Below are 18,545 nucleotides of genomic sequence, written 5' to 3'. Positions count from 1 at the left end.
GGGTGCTGAGTCAGCGCTGCCCGGGTGAGCATGTCTGATGGTGGGTACTGAGTCAGCGCTGCCATGGTGGGCATGTCTGATGGTGGGTACTGAGTCAGTGCTGCCAGGGTGGGCATGTCTGATGGTGGGTGCTGAGTCAGCGCTGCCAGGGTGGGCATGTCTGATGGTGGGTGCTGAGTCAGCGCTGCCAGGGTGGGCATGTCTGATGGTGGGTGCTGAGTCAGTGCTGCCAGGGTGGGCATGTCTGATGGTGGGTGCTGAGTCAGCGCTGCCAGGGTGGGCATGCCTGATGGTGGGTGCTGAGTCAGCTCTGCCAGGGTGGGCATGTCTGATGGTGGGTGCTGAGTCAGCGCTGCCAGGGTGGGCATGCCTGATGGTGGGTGCTGAGGCAGCGCTGCCAGGGTGGGCATGTCTGATGGTGGGTGCTGAGTCAGCGCTGCCATGGTGGGCATGCCTGATGGTGGGTGCTGAGTCAGCGCTGCCAGGGTGGGCATGCCTGATGGTGGGTGCTGAGGCAGCGCTGCCATGGTGGGCATGTCTGATGGTGGGTGCTGAGTCAGCACTGCTAGGGAGGGCATGTCTGATGGTGGGTGCTGAGTCAGCGCTGCCAGGGTTGGCATGCCTGATGGTGGGTGCTGAGTCAGCGCTGCCAGGGTGGGCATGTCTGATGGTGGGTGCTGAGTCAGAGCTGCCAGGGTGGGCATGCCTGATGGTGGGTGCTGAGTCAGCCCTGCCAGGTTGGGCATGCCTGATGGTGGGTGATGAGTCAGCGCTGCCAGGGTGGGCATGCCTGATGGTGGGTGCTGAGTCAGCGCTGCCAGGGTCGGCATGCCTGATGGTGGGTGCTGAGGCAGCGCTTCCAGGGTGGGCATGTCTGATGGTGGGTGCTGAGTCACCCCTGCCAGGGTGGGCATGCCTGATGGTGGATGCTGAGGCAGCGCTGCCAGGGTTGGATTGCCTGATGGTGGGTGCTGAGTCAGCCCTGCCAGGGTGGGCATGCCTGATGGTGGGTGCTGAGTCAGCGCTGCCAGGGAGGGCATGCCTGATGGTGGGTGATGAGTCAGCGCTGCCAGGGTGGGCATGACTGATGGTGGGTGCTGAGTCAGCACTGCTAGGGAGGGCATGTCTGATGGTGGGTGCTGAGTCAGCGCTGCCAGGGTGGGCATGCCTGATGGTGGGTGCTGAGTCAGCGCTGCCAGGGTGGGCATGTCTGATGGTGGGTGCTGAGTCAGTGCTGCCAGGGTGGGCATGTCTGATGGTGGGTGCTGAGTCAGCGATGCCAGGGTGGGCATGCCTGATGGTGGGTGCTGAGTCAGCGCTGCCAGGGTGGGCATGTCTGATGGTGGGTGCTGAGTCAGTGCTGCCAGGGTGGGCATGCCTGATGGTGGGTGCTGAGGCAGCGCTGCCAGGGTGGGCATGTCTGATAGTGGGTGCTGAGTCAGCGCTGCCAGGGAGGGCATGTCTGATGGTGAGTGCTGAGTCAGCGCTGCCAGGGTGGGCATGTCTGATGGTGGGTGGTGAGTCAGTGCAGCCAGGGTGGGCATGTCTGATGGTGGGTGCTGAGTCAGCACTGCTAGAGAGGGCATGTCTGATGGTGGGTGCTGAGTCAGCGCTGCCAGGGTGGGCATGCCTGATGGTGGATGCTGAGTCAGCACTGCCCGGGTGGGCATGTCTGATGGTGGGTGCTGAGTCAGCGCTGCCAGGGTAGGTATGTCTGATGGTAGGTGCTGAGTCTGCGCAGCCCGGGTGAGCATGGGTGATGGTGGGTGATGAGTCAGCGCTGCCAGGGTGGGCATGTCTGATGGTGGGTGCTAGATCAGCGCCTCCAGGGTGGGCATGCCTGATGGTGGGTGCTGAGTCATCGCTGCCAGGGTGGGCATGCCTGATGGTGGGTGCTGAGGCAGCGCTAACAGGGTGGGCATGCCTGATGGTGGGTGCTGAGGCAGCGCTTACAGGGTGGGCATTCCTGAGGATGGGTGCTGAGTCAGCGCTGCCCGGGTGAGCATGTCTGATGGTGGGTACTGAGTCAGCGCTGCCATAGTGGGCATGTCTGATGGTGGGTACTGAGTCAGTGCTGCCAGGGTGGGCATGTCTGATGGTGGGTGCTGAGTCAGCACTGCCAGGGTGGGCATGTCTGATGGTGGGTGCTGAGTCAGGGCTGCCAGGGTGGGCATGCCTGATGGTGGGTGCTGAGTTAGCATGGCCAGGGTGGGCATGCATGATGGTGGGTGCTGAGTCAGCGCTGCCAGGGTGGGCATGCCTGATGGTGGGTGCTGAGGCAGCGCTTCCAGGGTGGGCATGTCTGATGGTGGGTGCTGAGTCACCCCTGCCAGGGTGGGCATGCCTGATGGTGGATGCTGAGGCAGCGCTGCCAGGGTTGGATTGCCTGATGGTGGGTGCTGAGTCAGCCCTGCCAGGGTGGGCATGCCTGATGGTGGGTGCTGAGTCAGCGCTGCCAGGGAGGGCATGCCTGATGGTGGGTGATGAGTCAGCGCTGCCAGGGTGGGCATGACTGATGGTGGGTGCTGAGTCAGCACTGCTAGGGAGGGCATGTCTGATGGTGGGTGCTGAGTCAGCGCTGCCAGGGTGGGCATGCCTGATGGTGGGTGCTGAGTCAGCGCTGCCAGGGTGGGCATGTCTGATGGTGGGTGCTGAGTCAGCGCTGCCAGGGTGGGCATGCCTGATGGTGGGTGCTGAGTCAGCGATGCCCGGGTGGGCATGCCTGATGATGGGTGCTGAGTCAGCGCTGCCAGGGTGGGCATGTCTGATGGTGGGTGCTGAGTCAGTGCTGCCAGGGTGGGCATGCCTGATGGTGGGTGCTGAGGCAGCGCTGCCAGGGTGGGCATGTCTGATAGTGGGTGCTGAGTCAGCGCTGCCAGGGAGGGCATGTCTGATGGTGAGTGCTGAGTCAGCGCTGCCAGGGTGGGCATGTCTGATGGTGGGTGGTCAGCCAGTGCAGCCAGGGTGGGCATGTCTGATGGTGGGTGCTGAGTCAGCACTGCTAGGGAGGGCATGTCTGATGGTGGGTGCTGAGTCAGCGCTGCCAGGGTGGGCATGCCTGATGGTGGGTGCTGAGTCAGCACTGCCAGGGTGGGCATGCCTGATGGTGGGTGCTGAGTCAGCGCTGCCAGGGTAGGTATGTCTGATGGTAGGTGCTGAGTCTGCGCAGCCCGGGTGAGCATGGGTGATGGTGGGTGCTGAGTCAGCGCTGCCAGGGTGGGCATGTCTGATGGTGGGTGCTGAGTCAGCGCCTCCAGGGTGGGCATGCCTGATGGTGGGTGCTGAGTCAGCGCTGCCAGGGTGGGCATGCCTGATGGTGGGTGCTGAGGCAGCGCTAACAGGGTGGGCATGCCTGATGGTGGGTGCTGAGGCAGCGCTAACAGGGTGGGCATTCCTGATGATGGGTGCTGAGTCAGCGCTGCCCGGGTGAGCATGTCTGATGGTGGGTACTGAGTCAGGGCTGCCATGGTGGGCATGTCTGATGGTGGGTACTGAGTCAGTGCTGCCAGGGTGGGCATGTCTGATGGTGGGTGCTGAGTCAGCGCTGGAAGGGTGGGCATGTCTGATGGTGGGTGCTGAGTCAGGGCTGCCAGGGTGGGCATGCCTGATGGTGGGTGCTGAGTCAGCGCTGCCAGGGTGGGCATGTCTGATGGTGGGTGCTGAGTCAGCGCTGCCAGGGTGGGCATGCCTGATGGTGGGTGCTGAGTCAGCGATGCCCGGGTGGGCATGCCTGATGATGGGTGCTGAGTCAGCGCTGCCAGGGTGGGCATGTCTGATGGTGGGTGCTGAGTCAGTGCTGCCAGGGTGGGCATGCCTGATGGTGGGTGCTGAGGCAGCGCTGCCAGGGTGGGCATGTCTGATAGTGGGTGCTGAGTCAGCGCTGCCAGGGAGGGCATGTCTGATGGTGAGTGCTGAGTCAGCGCTGCCAGGGTGGGCATGTCTGATGGTGGGTGGTCAGCCAGTGCAGCCAGGGTGGGCATGTCTGATGGTGGGTGCTGAGTCAGCACTGCTAGGGAGGGCATGTCTGATGGTGGGTGCTGAGTCAGCGCTGCCAGGGTGGGCATGCCTGATGGTGGGTGCTGAGTCAGCACTGCCAGGGTGGGCATGCCTGATGGTGGGTGCTGAGTCAGCGCTGCCAGGGTAGGTATGTCTGATGGTAGGTGCTGAGTCTGCGCAGCCCGGGTGAGCATGGGTGATGGTGGGTGCTGAGTCAGCGCTGCCAGGGTGGGCATGTCTGATGGTGGGTGCTGAGTCAGCGCCTCCAGGGTGGGCATGCCTGATGGTGGGTGCTGAGTCAGCGCTGCCAGGGTGGGCATGCCTGATGGTGGGTGCTGAGGCAGCGCTAACAGGGTGGGCATGCCTGATGGTGGGTGCTGAGGCAGCGCTAACAGGGTGGGCATTCCTGATGATGGGTGCTGAGTCAGCGCTGCCCGGGTGAGCATGTCTGATGGTGGGTACTGAGTCAGGGCTGCCATGGTGGGCATGTCTGATGGTGGGTACTGAGTCAGTGCTGCCAGGGTGGGCATGTCTGATGGTGGGTGCTGAGTCAGCGCTGGAAGGGTGGGCATGTCTGATGGTGGGTGCTGAGTCAGGGCTGCCAGGGTGGGCATGCCTGTTGGTGGGTGCTGAGTTAGCACGGCCAGGGTGGGCATGCATGATGGTGGGTGCTGAGTCAGCGCTGCCAGGGTGGGCATGCCTGATGGTGGGTGATGAGTCAGCGCTGCCAGGGTGTGCATGCCTGATGGTGGGTGCTGAGTCTGCGCAGCCCGGGTGAGCATGGGTGATGGTGGGTGCTGAGTCAGCGCTGCCAGGGTGGGCATGTCTGATGGTGGGTGCTGAGTCATCGCTGCCAGGGTGGGCATGCCTGATGGTGGGTGCTGAATCAGCGCTGCCAGGGTGGGTATGCCTGATGGTGGGTGCTGAGTCAGTGCTGCCAGGGTGGGCAATGCCTGATGGTGGGTGATGAGTCAGCGCTGCCAGGGTGGGCATGTCTGATGGTGAGTGCTGAGTCAGCACTGCTAGGTAGGGCATGTCTGATGGTGGGTGCTGAGTCAGCGCTGCCAGGGTGGGCATGCCTGATGGTGGGTGCTGAGTCAGCGCTGCCAGGGTGGGCATGTCTGATGGTGGGTGCTGAGTCAGCGCTGCCAGGGTGGGCATGCCTGATGGTGGGTGCTGAGTCCGAGCTGCCAGGGTGGGCATGCCTGATGGTGGATGCTGAGTCAGCCCTGCCAGGGTAGGCATGCCTGATGGTGGGTGCTGAATCAGCGCTGCCAGGGTGGGTATGCCTGATGGTGGGTGCTGAGTCAGTGCTGCCTGGGTGGGCATGCCTGATGGTGTGTGCTGAGTCAGCGCTGCCAGGGTGGGCATGTCTGATGGTGTGTGCTGAGTCAGCGCTGCCAGGGTTGGCATGCCTGATGGTGGGTGCTGAGTCAGCACTGCCAGGGTCGACATGCCTGACGGTGGGTGATGAGTCAGCGCTGCCAGTGTGGGCATGTCTGATGGTGGGTGCTGAGTTAGTGCTGTTAGGGTGGGCATGCCTGATGATGGATGCTGAGTCAGCGCTGCCAGGGTGGGCATGTCTGATGGTGGGTGATGAGTCAGCGCTGCCATGGTGGGCATGCCTGATGGTGGGTGCTGAGTCAGCACTGCCAGGGTGGGCATGCCTGATGGTGGGTGCTGAGTCAGCGCTGCCAAGGTGGGCATGTCTGATGTTTTGATGGAGAGCGCATTAAGAACTGCCTGGATACGGTCTTTGCCTGGTTCCAACTTAACCAATTGAAGTGTAATTCCGATAAATCAGAGGTACTGTTTTTCGGCTGTCATCCTCACCCTGGCTGGAAATCATGGTGGCCGGCTGACATGTTTCCTCCGGACTCGGACACTTCAGCTGCGAAAAATCTCGAAATAAAGATGGATAATGGTCTCACCTTTAAGCCTCAGATTTTGGGCCTGGTCGGGCAATGTTTTGGCTTGCTCAAAATGTTGAAAAAATTCCTGCCACTCCTTTCCAACTCTCACAGGAGGACGATTGTCAAGGCTCTGGTTGGGTCCAGGCTGGATTATGCGAATGTGCTCTACCTTGGCCTCCCGGACTGCCTTCTGTCCTGCCTTCAGGTGGTGCAGAACTCCGCGGCGCGGGCAATTTTCGGTCTCGGCCGGAGATCCCATTCCACGGGGCTAATAAATTCCCTTCACTGGTTGCCCATACGAAAGCGTATTGTCTTTAAGACTCTTACAATCGCTTTCAAGGCACTGCATGGCAAGGGCGCACGATATCTGAGGAGCCTTGCGATCAGCTTCTTGGGCGTTAGCTACGACTCCGGCCGTTAGACGGGCCCGGACCGGAGGCCGTTCCTTTAAATATCTGGCGCCTAAGGCTTGGAACCCTCTTCCAGTGTCGTTAAGGAAGATGTACAACTTAATGTCATTTAGAAAAGAACTCAAGACATGGCTGTTCTGCCAATAATTCCCCGATGTCCCTGTTCTGTGCTTTTTTCTTTGGGTCCGTCAGCGCTGGGACACTCTGTCTGAGTAGCTGAGCGCTTTACAAAACTCCATTTAACATAACATAACATAACATGGTGGGTGCTGAGTCAGCGCTGCCAGGGTGGGCATGTCTGGTGGGTGCTGAGTCAGCGTTGCCAGGGTTGGCATGCCTGATGGTGGGTGCTGAGGCAGCGCTGCCAGGGTGGGCATGCCTGATGGTGGGTGCTGAGTCAGTGCTGCCAGGGTGGGCATGTCTGATGGTGGGTGCTGAGTCAGAGCTGCCAGGGTGGGCATGCCTGATGGTGGGTGCTGAGTCAGTGCTGCCAGGGTGGGCATGTCTGATGGTGGGTGCTGAGTTAGCGCGGCCAGGGTGGGCATGTCTGATGGTGGGTGCTGAGTCAGGGCTGCCAGGGTGGGCATGCCTGATGGTAGGTGATGAGTTAGCTCTGCCAGGGTGGGCATGCCTGATGGTGGGTGCTGAGTCAGCGCTGCCTAGGGTGGGCATGCCTGATGGTGGGTGATGAGTTAGCGCTGCCAGGGTGGGCATGCCTGGTCGTGGGTGCTGAGTCAGCGCTGCCAGGGTGGGCATGTCTGATGGTGGGTGCTGAGTCAGTGCTGCCAGGGTGGGCATGTCTGATGGTGGGTGCTGAGTCAGCGAGGCCAGGGTGGGCATGTCTGATGGTGGGTGCTGAGTCAGCGCTTCCAGGGTGGGCATGCCTGATGGTGGGTGATGAGTTAGCGCTGCCAGGGTGGGCATGCCTGATGGTGGGTGCTGAGTCAGTGCTGCCAGGGTGGGCATGCCTGATGGTGGGTGATGAGTTAGCGCTGCCAGGGTGGGCATGCCTGATGGTGGGTGCTGAGTCAGCGCTTCTGTTAGAAGGGGCGATCTCAGAGGGCCAGGTTGTGCTCACCCGACCACCCCAGGACCCACCTCTCCCACAGATCTTGCCGAGTCTTATCGTGAGGTCCTCACCGGGGAGGACTTTGAGTCTAGGATCGTACACACTGAGCTCACACCACACTTACGAACGGACACCACTACGTAGGATTTCAGTAACAAGTTCTTTATAAGCAGTAAAAAGGAAGTAGCACTCTTACGTACACAATGATCGAGGGATCACAGTCTTTAGCCTTTGGGCCAGTACGAGGCGTACCCTGCGCACAGCTCTCAATCATCGAGCCGGGGGATACGGAAGGTGATGGCGTACTGGCTGCTTCGCTCACGTCAGGTCGACTCGGTCGTGATGACGATCTCGATGGTCCAGCCTGACCAGAGTACTCCTCGAGCCGCGACGAGGTCAGCAGGGCTCGATCCGGAGAAGTTCCCGAAGAGCCGTGACAGCGTCAGCAGGGCTCAGGTGGTTACAGGTTCAAGCTCGAGCCGCGACAGCGTCAGCAGGGCTCTGATGGTTACGAGTTCAGCTCGAGCCGCGACAGCGTCAGCAGGGCTCCGAGGTCTTAGAGAGGACGAGTCACGACAGCGTCAGCAGGGCACTGATGGTTATGAGTTCAGCTCGAGCCGCGACAGCGTCAGCACGGCTACGAGGTCTTAGAGAGGAAGAGCCGCGACAGCGTCAGCAGGGCTCCGATGGTTACGAGTTCAGCTCGAGCCGCGACAGTGTCAGCAGGGCTCAGGTGGTTCAGTTCCTTGTTGCGAAGAGGGAGCCGCGACAGCGTCAGCAGGGCTGAGCGATGCGAGGTTGAGTTCTTCTCAGGGTCAGCCGCGATGAGATCAGCAGGGCTTCAGGTCCAAGATACAACTGCCCGCTAGTTGACGAGCGGGCCCAGATATAGTACATTGGCCCTTTGATGTCCGGACCCTCGCAGGCGGAGGTCTCATGCCCTGGGGGCTGGTCATTGGCGAGGTCAGATGGGTCCGGGAATTCCCAGATGCCCAGCGGGTCTGGAGCCAGCCCTCGGGGAGGCCAGAGGTTCAATCGAAACTGGCCCCCAGGGGAAGGCCAAAGGTGTGACAGATACCAGTCTCTCAGGAGAGGCCGGAGGTGCCATCGAAACTCCCTGGCTTATCTCACTCGGGGAGCGCTTTACCCCCCCGGCCGGGACTGGCGCGCCTTTGGGGCCAGGGTCACGCTAGGCCCAGGGAGTCAGGGATCTCGGGAAGGGAAAATAGCTGCCGGGCCTTGTGGGGCATGCAAGGTTAGGCGCTCGGAGCCGGGAGTGGAACGGGATAAGAGGGGCTGGTCGTCAGTTACGGGGTCTGGGCGTACAGGGAGCAGGACGACCAGGGTTCGGGGTGCAGGCTACACTGACGGGGATGCTGCGCAGGGAACTCAGGGTGCAGGGCTACGCTCACAGGGTGCGGAGGAACAGCGGCGAACCACGCCACGAGGCCGGGTCCAACAGCTTCCAGGGTGGGCATGCCTGATGGTGGGTGCTGAGTCAGCGCTGCCAGGGTGGGCATGCCTGATGGTGGGTGCTGAGTAAGCGATGCCAGGGTGGGCATGCCTGATGGTGGGTGCTGAGTCAGTGCTGCCCCTGGTGGGCATGCCTGATAGGGGGTGCTGAGTCAGCGCTGCCAGGGTGGGCATGCCTGTTGGTGGGTGCTGAGTCAGCGCTGCCATGGTGGGCATGCCTGATGGTGGGTGCTGAGTTTGTGCTGCCAGGGTGGGCATGCCTGATGGTGGGTGCTGAGTCAGCGCTGCCAGAGCGGGCATGCCTGATGGTGGGTGCTGAGTCAGCGCTGCCAGGGTGGGCATGCCTGATGGTGGGTGCTGAGTCTGTTCTGCCAGGGTGGGCATGTCTGATGGTTCGTGCTAAGTCAGCTCTGTCAGGGTGGGCATGCCTGATGGTGGGTGCTGAGTCAGCGCTGCCAGGGTGGGCATGTCTGATGGTGGGTGATGAGTTATCACTGCCAGGGTGGGCATCTCTGATGGTGGGTGCTGAGTCTGCGCTGCCAGGGTGGGCATGTTTGATGGTGGGTGCTGAGTCTGCTCTGTCAGGGTGGGCATGCCTGATGGTGGGTGCTGAGTCAGCGCTGCCAGGTTGGGCATGTCTGATGGTGCGTGCTGAGTCAGCGCTGCCAGGGTGGGCATGTCTGAGGGTGGGTGCTGATTCAGCTCTGTCAGGGTGGGCATGCCTGATGGTGGGTGCTGAGTCAGCGCTGCCAGGTTGGGCATGTCTGATGGTGTGTGCTGAGTCAGCGCTGCCAGGTTGGGCATGTCTGATGGTGCGTGCTGAGTCAGCGCTGCCAGGGTGGGCATGCCTGATGGTGGGTGCTGAGTCAGCGCTGCCAGGTTGGGCATGTCTGATGGTGTGTGCTGAGTCAATGCTGCCAGGTTGGGCATGTCTGATGGTACCTGCTGAGTCAGCGCTGCCTGGGTGGGCATGTCTGAGGGTGGGTGCTGAGTCAGCTCTGTCAGGGTGGGCATGCCTGATGGTGGGTGCTGAGTCAGCGCTGCCAGGTTGGGCATGTCTGATGGTGTGTGCTGAGTCAGCGCTGCCAAGGTTGGCATGTCTGATGGTGGGTGCTGTCAGGGTGGGCATGTCTGATGGTGCGTGCTCAGTCAGCACTGCTAGGGAGGGGATGTTTGATGGTGGATGCTAAGTCAGCGCTGCCAGGGTCAGCATGCCTGATGGTGGGTGCTGAGTCAGCACTGCCAGTGTGGGCAAGTCTGGGGCACAGACAATGAAGCCCTGGGAATTTCCATACTGGAAGCGAGACAAGTTCAAAATAAACAAGTGACTCTGGAAGTAAGAGATAGATCTGGATACTAACACTCTATAGCACTTGTCACGTCACACTGGGTATTTGGTGACAACATCCCTGAGCTCCGCCCTCTAAGTGAGGGGGGGTTGTAGCCCGTACCCTGACTAGCCATGGGTGAGGGGAATTGTACTATTAAAGGGACAATTCACTATACCTTGGTCTCCAGCTGCAGTAGCGCTTTTCTATAGACACAAAGGTTTCTTGTTTGTGGTTTATGTACGAAGTAGGGGAGTCAACCCTAGCTGGTCGTAGAATCTCCTCTGAACCTTCCTTGTGCTAGAGGTTTGATTTTCAACCATGACCATGCCATTCAGTATTGTCTCATTGCATTGGATTCGTTGGGCTGCTCCAGTTTACGTACTAGCAGGTAAACACGCCTACAAGGGATTTACTAAACTAAACACTTAAATCGATTCATATATTCAATCTTAACAGTCTGTCTCAATTTGCTTGTGAATAAAGATTTAAAAAAAAAACATTTGCGATTATTTCCACATGGATGAATCTTTTATAGACATAAAATATCATAGAAACACTGGTGTATATATTCAAATTTGTTACGGAAACATTTGGAAAGGGCACAAGATCATTACATAACACAATGAAACCAGAAGTTGCAGCTGTATGCCAATACATGTCCTTCCTATTAACAATTGTGAACACCTTTTCTTTAATAATTAAACAACAGTAAAAGAAAGAGGTGTCATTGTCTGAATCACAACCCGACACAGGTGCTCCCTCTGGGCCTGGCTTAGAGTTTGGCGAATGGGCTACTCCGTCACAACTGTAACAGAGATCCCATCCGCAGTGTCCTAGGGACATAGGGGCATATTACCAAGGGTGGCGATATGCAATTATCGCCGGTTTAGCTAATTAGCGATAATTCTATCGCTCTATTAGCAAGCTGCCGCTAACTGATGTTAGCGACAGCTTTTAGGCGATAGCGAGCGGTTTGGGGCCCGCTTTGCATGTCAGCGATATTTATTGTTAATGACATACAAAGTGGGTGTACCCAACCTGTTAGCGACTGAAAGCAGTCGCTATCGTCGCTATCGCCTATTAGCAAGGCAGGCGTAGCGATGGAAATATTCCCGCTATCACCAAAAACCAACGCCTGCTCAGACTAGTTCTTAGCCATGTTATCCAATGGGAGGTGGATAAGGCTAAGAGCATTTCGTCGCTAATGCGTGAATATCGCTGTATTCTCAGCGATAATCACGCATTTTGCCGGAAAATTTATCGCTTTGGAGATAAACGTTGCTAATAGCACGGTATTTCAGCAATAAATTCCGGCGATGCTCAGCGATAAAAAAATCGCTGCTAAGCCTATTTAGCGATAAATATCGCTACTTGTTGGTAATATGCCCCATAGTGCTCTTGTAATAAGATGGACCTGATAGAAATCATTTTTGTGGCAGAGCATCCCATCTCCCAAACTCCAGATCAGGGTTATGTCTTTTTCATTTCCCAGCACTGATTTCAGTCCATCACCAGTGGTTGAAATGTAAGGGTTGATCTTGGCATGGCTCAGTTGAGTAAATTCTAAATGATGTGTGATATCGTTGAATTATATCTGTTTCCTTGTATGTCCTTTTTAGGTGCAGGACCGGTTGCCTCACCTGAAGGCCATAGTACAATACAGTGATGAGGTGAAGGAGAAGAGACCCAACCTTTACACGGTAGAGTACGAACACTGGCCTGGATCATACCGCCCTCTGTCACTCAAAGTAAAGTTTTGACAAGACCAGCAAGATATGTTTTCGCTTAGTAAAACGGAGTACAACTTTTGCATCTTCGGTATTGATTTTGCGCAAATCATAGATGAACATAAAACGCTTGTTTAATAGTAAGGTGCTAATCTGAAATTGTAAAATAACATTCAATACAAAGTGTACATCAGCCACAACTCTAGTTTTTTATCCATCGGCTATTTTTCTCCTGTCCCCACGACGGAGACAAATCTCAGGTCTGGATCATTACTGTTATTCCTCATTCATAAAAACTTGGCAAGCTAGTTTAAAAGGCCTGATGATCAATGCAGCGAACCCTGTATATGCTCAGAGATTTTGGGCGTGTTTGTTATCCACCTTACCATATATTGATTTCATATGTATGGGTCTGGTAGAGAGCACACATCTGGATAACTGTAATTCCCTGCTCTGACGTAGGAACAGTTAACTTCAAGTTCAAGTTCAAGTTCAAGTTCAAGAATTTATATAGCGCACTACTCACCCAGAGGGTCTCAAGGCGCTTGGGGGGGGTTCATTAAATATCGAATAGCCAGGTTTTGAGTTCTTTTCTGAAGGAGATGTGGTTCTGTGTAAGGCGGAGGTGAGTGGGGAGCGAGTTCCAGGTCTTGGCCGCCAGGTAGGAGAAGGATCTACCTCCCATGGTGGATTTTTGGATACGTGGAACTGCGGCGAGGGCTTGATTGGAGGATCTCAGTTGGCGAGTGAGTGTGTAGAAGGATAGTCGAGTGTTGAGGCATTCGGGACCTAGTTTGTAGAGGGCCTTGTGTGCGTGGGTGAGGAGACGGAACATTATTCTCTTGTTGACGGGAAGCCAGTGGAGGTCTTTCAGGTGGCCGGTAATCTGATCTTGGCGAGGGATGTCTAAAATGAGTCTTGCTGATGCGTTTTGGATGCGTTGGAGTTTTTTTTGTACTTTGGCTGTGATTCCGGCGTAGAGGGTGTTTCCGTAATCTAGTCGACTCGTGACAAGTGCGTGGGTGACAGTCTTTCTTGTCTCGGAGGGGATCCAGCGGAAGATTTTTTTGAGCATACGAAGTACGTTGAAGCAGGAGGATGAGACGGCGTTGACTTGTCTGGTCATCGAGAGTGCGGAGTCTAGGATGAAGCCAAGGTTACGTGCGTGGTCTGTGGGTATGGGTGCTGTGCCTAGAGCCGAAGGCCACCATGAGTCGTCCCAGGCAGAGGGGGATGATCCTAGGATGAGCACTTCCGTTTTGTCTGAGTTAAGTTTTAGGCGGCTATTTTTCATCCATACGGCTACTTCTTTCATGCCTTTGTGAAGATTAGTTTTGGCGGTGTTAGGGTCTTTGGTGAGGGAAAGGATCAGCTGGGTGTTGTCAGCGTAGGAGATGATGTTAAGGTTGTGTTGACGCGCGATGGATGCGAGTGGACTCATGTAAACGTTGAAGAGGGTGGGACTGAGTGAAGAGCCTTGTGGTACGCCGCAGATGACTTCGGTGGCCTCTGATTTAAATGGGGGAAGTCGGACTCTTTGAGTTCTCCCAGCTAGGAACGAGATGATCCAGTCCAGGGCTTTTCCTTAAATTCCGATGTTGTTGAGGCGTTGTATGAGGGTGCTGTGACAGACAGTGTCGAAGGCGGCGGAGAGGTCGGGTAGAATGAGGGCCACTGTTTCTCCGTTGTCCAGTAGTGTTCGGATGTCGTCTGTAGCTGCGATGAGGGCGGTCTCAGTGCTGTGTTTGGCTCGAAAGCCTGACTGTGAGGGATCGAGGGAATTGTTGGATTCAAGGAAGGCAGTGAGCTGGCTATTAACGGCTTTCTCAATGACTTTGGCAGGGAATGGGAGGAGGGATATGGGGCGATAGTTTTTGAGTTCAGAGGGGTCTGCTGTGGGTTTTTTCAGGAGGGCGCTGACTTCGGCGTGTTTCCAGCTTTCTGGGAAGGTAGCAGAGTTGAAGGAGCAGTTGATGACATCACGGAGATGGGGTGCGATGAGGGAGTCTGCTTTGTTGAAGATGTGGTGGGGACAGGGGTCGGTTGGGGAGCCAGAGTGGATGGAGTTCATTAGGCGGATGGTGTCTTCAGTGGTGATTGGGTTCCAGGCGTTGATGTTGTTAGAGGGAGGTTTAGGTTCGGGGGGAGAGGAGAGGATTCTTCGTTGGAAGTGTTTTTGAAGCTGTTATGTATGTCGGCAATTTTGTTGTAGAAGAAGGAGGATAACGAATCGCAGAGTTCTTGGGAGGGAGTGATGTCGTTTGAAGCTGCGGTGGGATTGGTGAATTCTTTGATGATGTTGAATAGTTCCTTGCTGTTATGGGCGTTGTTGTCGAGTCGATTCTTGAATGCTGATTTCTTGGTGGATCGAATCAGTTGGTGGTGTTTGCGGGTGGCTGTCTTTAAGGTGGTCATGTTGTCGGTTGTTGGGTTTTTTCTCCATGTTTTCTCGAGAGTACGGCATAGCTTCTTGGATTTCTTAAGGTCATCGTTGAACCAGGGGGCCTTTTTGCTGTCCTGTTTGGTGTGATGGTTTTTCAAGGGTGCTAATTCGTCAGCGCTGTGAGTGATCCGTGTTTGAATTTGGTGGCAGCTTGGTTTGGGTCCGATGAGAGGGCGGGTGGGTTTTGGTTGAGCGATGTGAGGAGTTGGTCGGTGGTGATTTTGTTCCAGTTTCTTCGAGGAATATGTTGTGGGGGGTTGTGGGTCGGGGTGGTTTTGTAGCTGAAGTGAACACAACTGTGGTCCGTCCAATGGAGAGTTGTGGTGCAATCGAAGGAGATGTGTTTGCTGGAGGTGAGGATTGGGTCGAGCGTATGTCCGGCTATATGGGTGGGGGTGTCAACAAGTTGTTTGAGACCGAGATTGGCCATGTTGTCGAGAAGGGTGGAGGTGTTGCTGTCGTTTTTCTTTTCCAGGTGAAAGTTGAGGTCTCCCAGTAGGATGTAGTTCTCGTAGGTGAGGGCATGTGGACTGATGAAGTCAATGATATCTTCGCTGAATTGTTTACGGGTACCTGGAGGCCTGTAGATGAGGGTGCCTCCGAGAGTGGTTCTAGGGTCGGTGTGGATCTGGAAGTGGAGGTGTTCGGCGGAGGTAAGGTTGTCGTCGAAGCTGGTTGTGATTTTGATGGTGTTCTTATGGACGATGGCGATGCCTCCTCCTGTTTGATTGGTGCTGTCTTTTCGGATGATCTTGTAAGTGTCCGGGATAGCAATGGCGATGTCGGGTGTTGATGATGCGATCATCCAGGTTTCTGTAAGGAAGGCGACGTCAGGTGAGGCAGTGTCGAGTAGGTCCCAGAGTTCAGTGGCGTGTCTGTGGACCGAGCGGGTGTTAAGCAGGATGCACTTAAGGTGGTTAGAGTCGGGGCTGTGTTTGGGGTTATTGGATATGGTATGGATCTTGGTGCTGGTAAATTTGCAGGAGTGGCAGGCGAATTGTCCATGGGTGTGTCCTGGGGTAGCTACGCAGCATTGTGGGGTGCGTCCGGGGTTGAGGGTTAGGAGGGTGGCGACGTCGTACGTTATGCGGGCGGAGTGGGATTTGCGAGGGCCAGGGGGTCTGGCGCTGGGCGCGGTCAAGGCGCGGACGGGCATAGACGGGCTTACCTTTGGCGCACCTTCGGCGCGCATGGGGCACGACCGCTGCGCGTGAACGCTGCGTGTAAATGCATCTGACATATGTGGGGAAGTGGAGGGGGGAGGGGCGAGGGAGGATCAGCTGGGAGGCGTGTGCGAGGTGAAGGGGACGGACTCTGAGTCACAACATAAACAAAATGGCCGTAGTAACAGAAACGAAACTGGCGAGAGGCTGGGGCACAAAGCCAGAATAAAGCAGCTTTTACGCTCTAACAATGAAGCGCTATCACAATGCAAAGCAACACTTGAGAATCAGGTCAACACAGTGAGCGATTGAAAGTAAAAATAAAACTGCAATTAGGAAAAGCTTATCTCAGTATATCGCGCTTTTAAGTAACCCTGGGCGTAGTTCGCGTAGCCGCACTCCGCGCACGCTACGCGAAGACGCACTTGCACTCCGCGAGCTACACGTAGCTCCGCGGACATGCGTAGTAGCTTGCTAGACCCGTTTGCGCGCCGTTTTTCGTCTTCGGGAGCGCGGTGCGCGTGTTCGGGGCGCTGCCTGCATGCTCGAGATAGCTAGCGCGCTAAGTTACTCAAGAGGTTTGTCCCGCCCGCTTGCGTTCCCTTATTTCCGGTTCCGGGTCACAAGTAACGTGTTCGCGTTGTGTTAGACATGTTCGGGAACTCATCTTCTCATTCGCACTGCCAAAGTGCGTGATCGCGTCAAATATCGCGCAAACTTACCGCGGCGGTCGCGACGGGCGGAGCCATCTTCGATTTCACACTCTGGCTATGGTTTTGGGCCTACTTTAGCATCTAACTCCTATCTCTTCCATCCTGGTCTTTTCACTCAGTTTTTCTAACTTTCTTTACTTATTACCTATTTCTCTCTGTGCCTAGGTTTATATTTTTCATTTTATTTGTACTTTTACACCTTTTTTTGCAACTTTTCTCTTGTTTTATATTACTTCCTTCTTTTACCTTGCTTCTTCCTTCCCCTACCTTTTTGTCTTCAACTTTCCTTCTCCCCTCCACCCAGAACCATGGTGAAGGGTGCCAGCAGCATCGGCGGCTCAAAGGGCAAGGCGGCTGTGCCGAAAAAAACCCGGCTGCCTTGCGGCAGAATGCGCCCCGCAGGAGTGACGCCCCGCCAACTTTTTGGGGAGGAGGAGGTGGCCGCCCTGGTCTTTTTTATCCAGCGCCACCTCCCCTTGACTTTGGCAGCAGGCGGCAGGCTCCGGCTACCAGCGCATTGAAGAGCGTCTCCGGCGGTGGGCGAAGGTGCGCCGTGCAGTCTTCCGCTGCTCCGGTATCCGGCGTACCCACCATCAGCTGTCCCACCGCTGGGCCGACATTTTGGACCGGGAGCAGGACCTGTTGGACCTGCTTGGTGTGGAGGTTGTGGGTATTGGTGAGTGGCTACCCCAAAAATAAAGTGTGTATATATATATATATATATATATATATATATATATATATATATATATATATATATATATATATAGTTATATATATATATATATATATATATATATATATTTATATATATATATATATATTACCTACTGGCGGTCGCCAGTAGGTATATATAGTTAGGATTTTTTCTCTATGGGTTTTTTGAAAATTCTATGTCTAATAACTTTGGCGTTTGTGGACGGAATTGGCTGAAATTTTCAGGAAAATGGCACATTTTGTTTCTGAGCAGCCCCTGAAAATTTTGGGGGGGTTCGTCAAGGGGGGGCCGAGAAAAAAGGGGGGTCCCAAAACGCGTTTTTCCCATGTTAATTTCCATAGGGCGGTTGGCCTCACTTTTAGCCCGAACGGCTGAATGGATTTGCACGAAACTTGGCAAAATTGTAGGGACTGGTAGCCCGATGTGCCTTTTGTAGGTCTCAATATATGTGCTCCAGTGGATTTTGAGAAATTAACGTTTAAAAAAAGATATATATCTGTAACAGCGGACCGGTTAGCGCTCTGGTTCGCGGACTTTTCGCGCAACGGAGCTTTGTGAAGCGAAGCTGATTGGTTCTCCGGCGTCTGTCAACATTCCAAACAGTCCGTAGCGGCCGCCATCTTGTCTCTCGGTAGGATCGAGAGACAAGAGGAGGCCAAAGCGAAGGGGCAAATGACCATAAGGGGGCATAGTACATTGTCGCTCACCCCCTAGGTTTGATGTGGAGGTTTTAAAAGGGCCCCGCGGGGCAAAAAAAAATAAAAATAATAATAATCGAACAGCTGAATGGATTTGCACGAAACTTGGCAAAATTGTAGGGACTGGTAGCCCGATGTGCCTTTGCTAGATCTCAATATATGTGCTCCAGTGGATTTTGAGAAATTAACGTTCAAAAAAAGGTATATATCTGTAACAGCGCACCGCTTCGCGTACTTTTCGCGTTACGGAGCTTTGCGAAGCGAAGCTGATTGGCTCTCCGGTGTCTGTAAACATTCCAAACAGTCCGTAGCGGCCGCCATCTTGTCTCTCGGTAGGATCGAACAGCTGAATGGATTTGCACGAAACTTGGAAAAATTGTAGGGACTGGTAGCCCGATGTGCCTTTGCTAGGTCTCAATATATGTGCTTCAGTGCATTTTGAGAAATTAACGTTCAGAAACAAGATATATATCTGTAACAGCGCTCCGCTTCGCGGAGATAAAATTATATGTGTATTACCTAGCTGTTGCTTTTGTTGATTATTTTTTATTTTTTTTTATTTTTTAAGGATTGTTTATTGTGTTTCATAATTTATTAAACTTTCTAACGCGGCGCGTCATATGACGCATTACGCGACAACGCAGGTCCAGAATATAGTCAAAATGTCTCCACCAACCAGCGGACGGCACACAACCCCTTTCAGCAGGCTAAATAGTTCTGTTAAATGACAACAGAAGGGACAGGCAACAAGAACCATCAGTCAAAGAGGGGAGGGCAAGTTCTTCTCTACCGGGTCACGTTGGAGCGCTACCGGAACTGATCGAATTGGTAGTCTACAGTGTTTCTGGATGTTTCAGACTGAAGCTGGCGTTAGCATGAGAGCACCACCAT

General features: G+C 55.2%; 1 protein-coding gene across 1 annotated transcript in view; it reads left to right on the top strand.

Annotated features, from left to right (window-relative positions):
* LOC144819194 (long-chain-fatty-acid--CoA ligase ACSBG2-like) overlaps positions 1-18,545 on the top strand; it is a 364,803-nt gene that overhangs the window by 16,534 nt on the left and 329,724 nt on the right. Inside the window, exon 5 of the mRNA XM_078677171.1 lies at positions 11,812-11,892. Coding sequence (XP_078533297.1) covers positions 11,812-11,892 — 81 coding nt within the window. The remainder of the gene's footprint in view (positions 1-11,811; positions 11,893-18,545) is intronic.

This window comes from Lissotriton helveticus, chromosome 2_1 (assembly GCF_964261635.1).
Source record: "Lissotriton helveticus chromosome 2_1, aLisHel1.1, whole genome shotgun sequence".
In the NCBI taxonomy this organism is placed as follows: domain Eukaryota; kingdom Metazoa; phylum Chordata; class Amphibia; order Caudata; family Salamandridae; genus Lissotriton; species Lissotriton helveticus.
The sequence above is the reverse complement of the archived record's forward strand: the minus strand, read 5'-3'. Positions and strand labels throughout refer to the sequence as shown.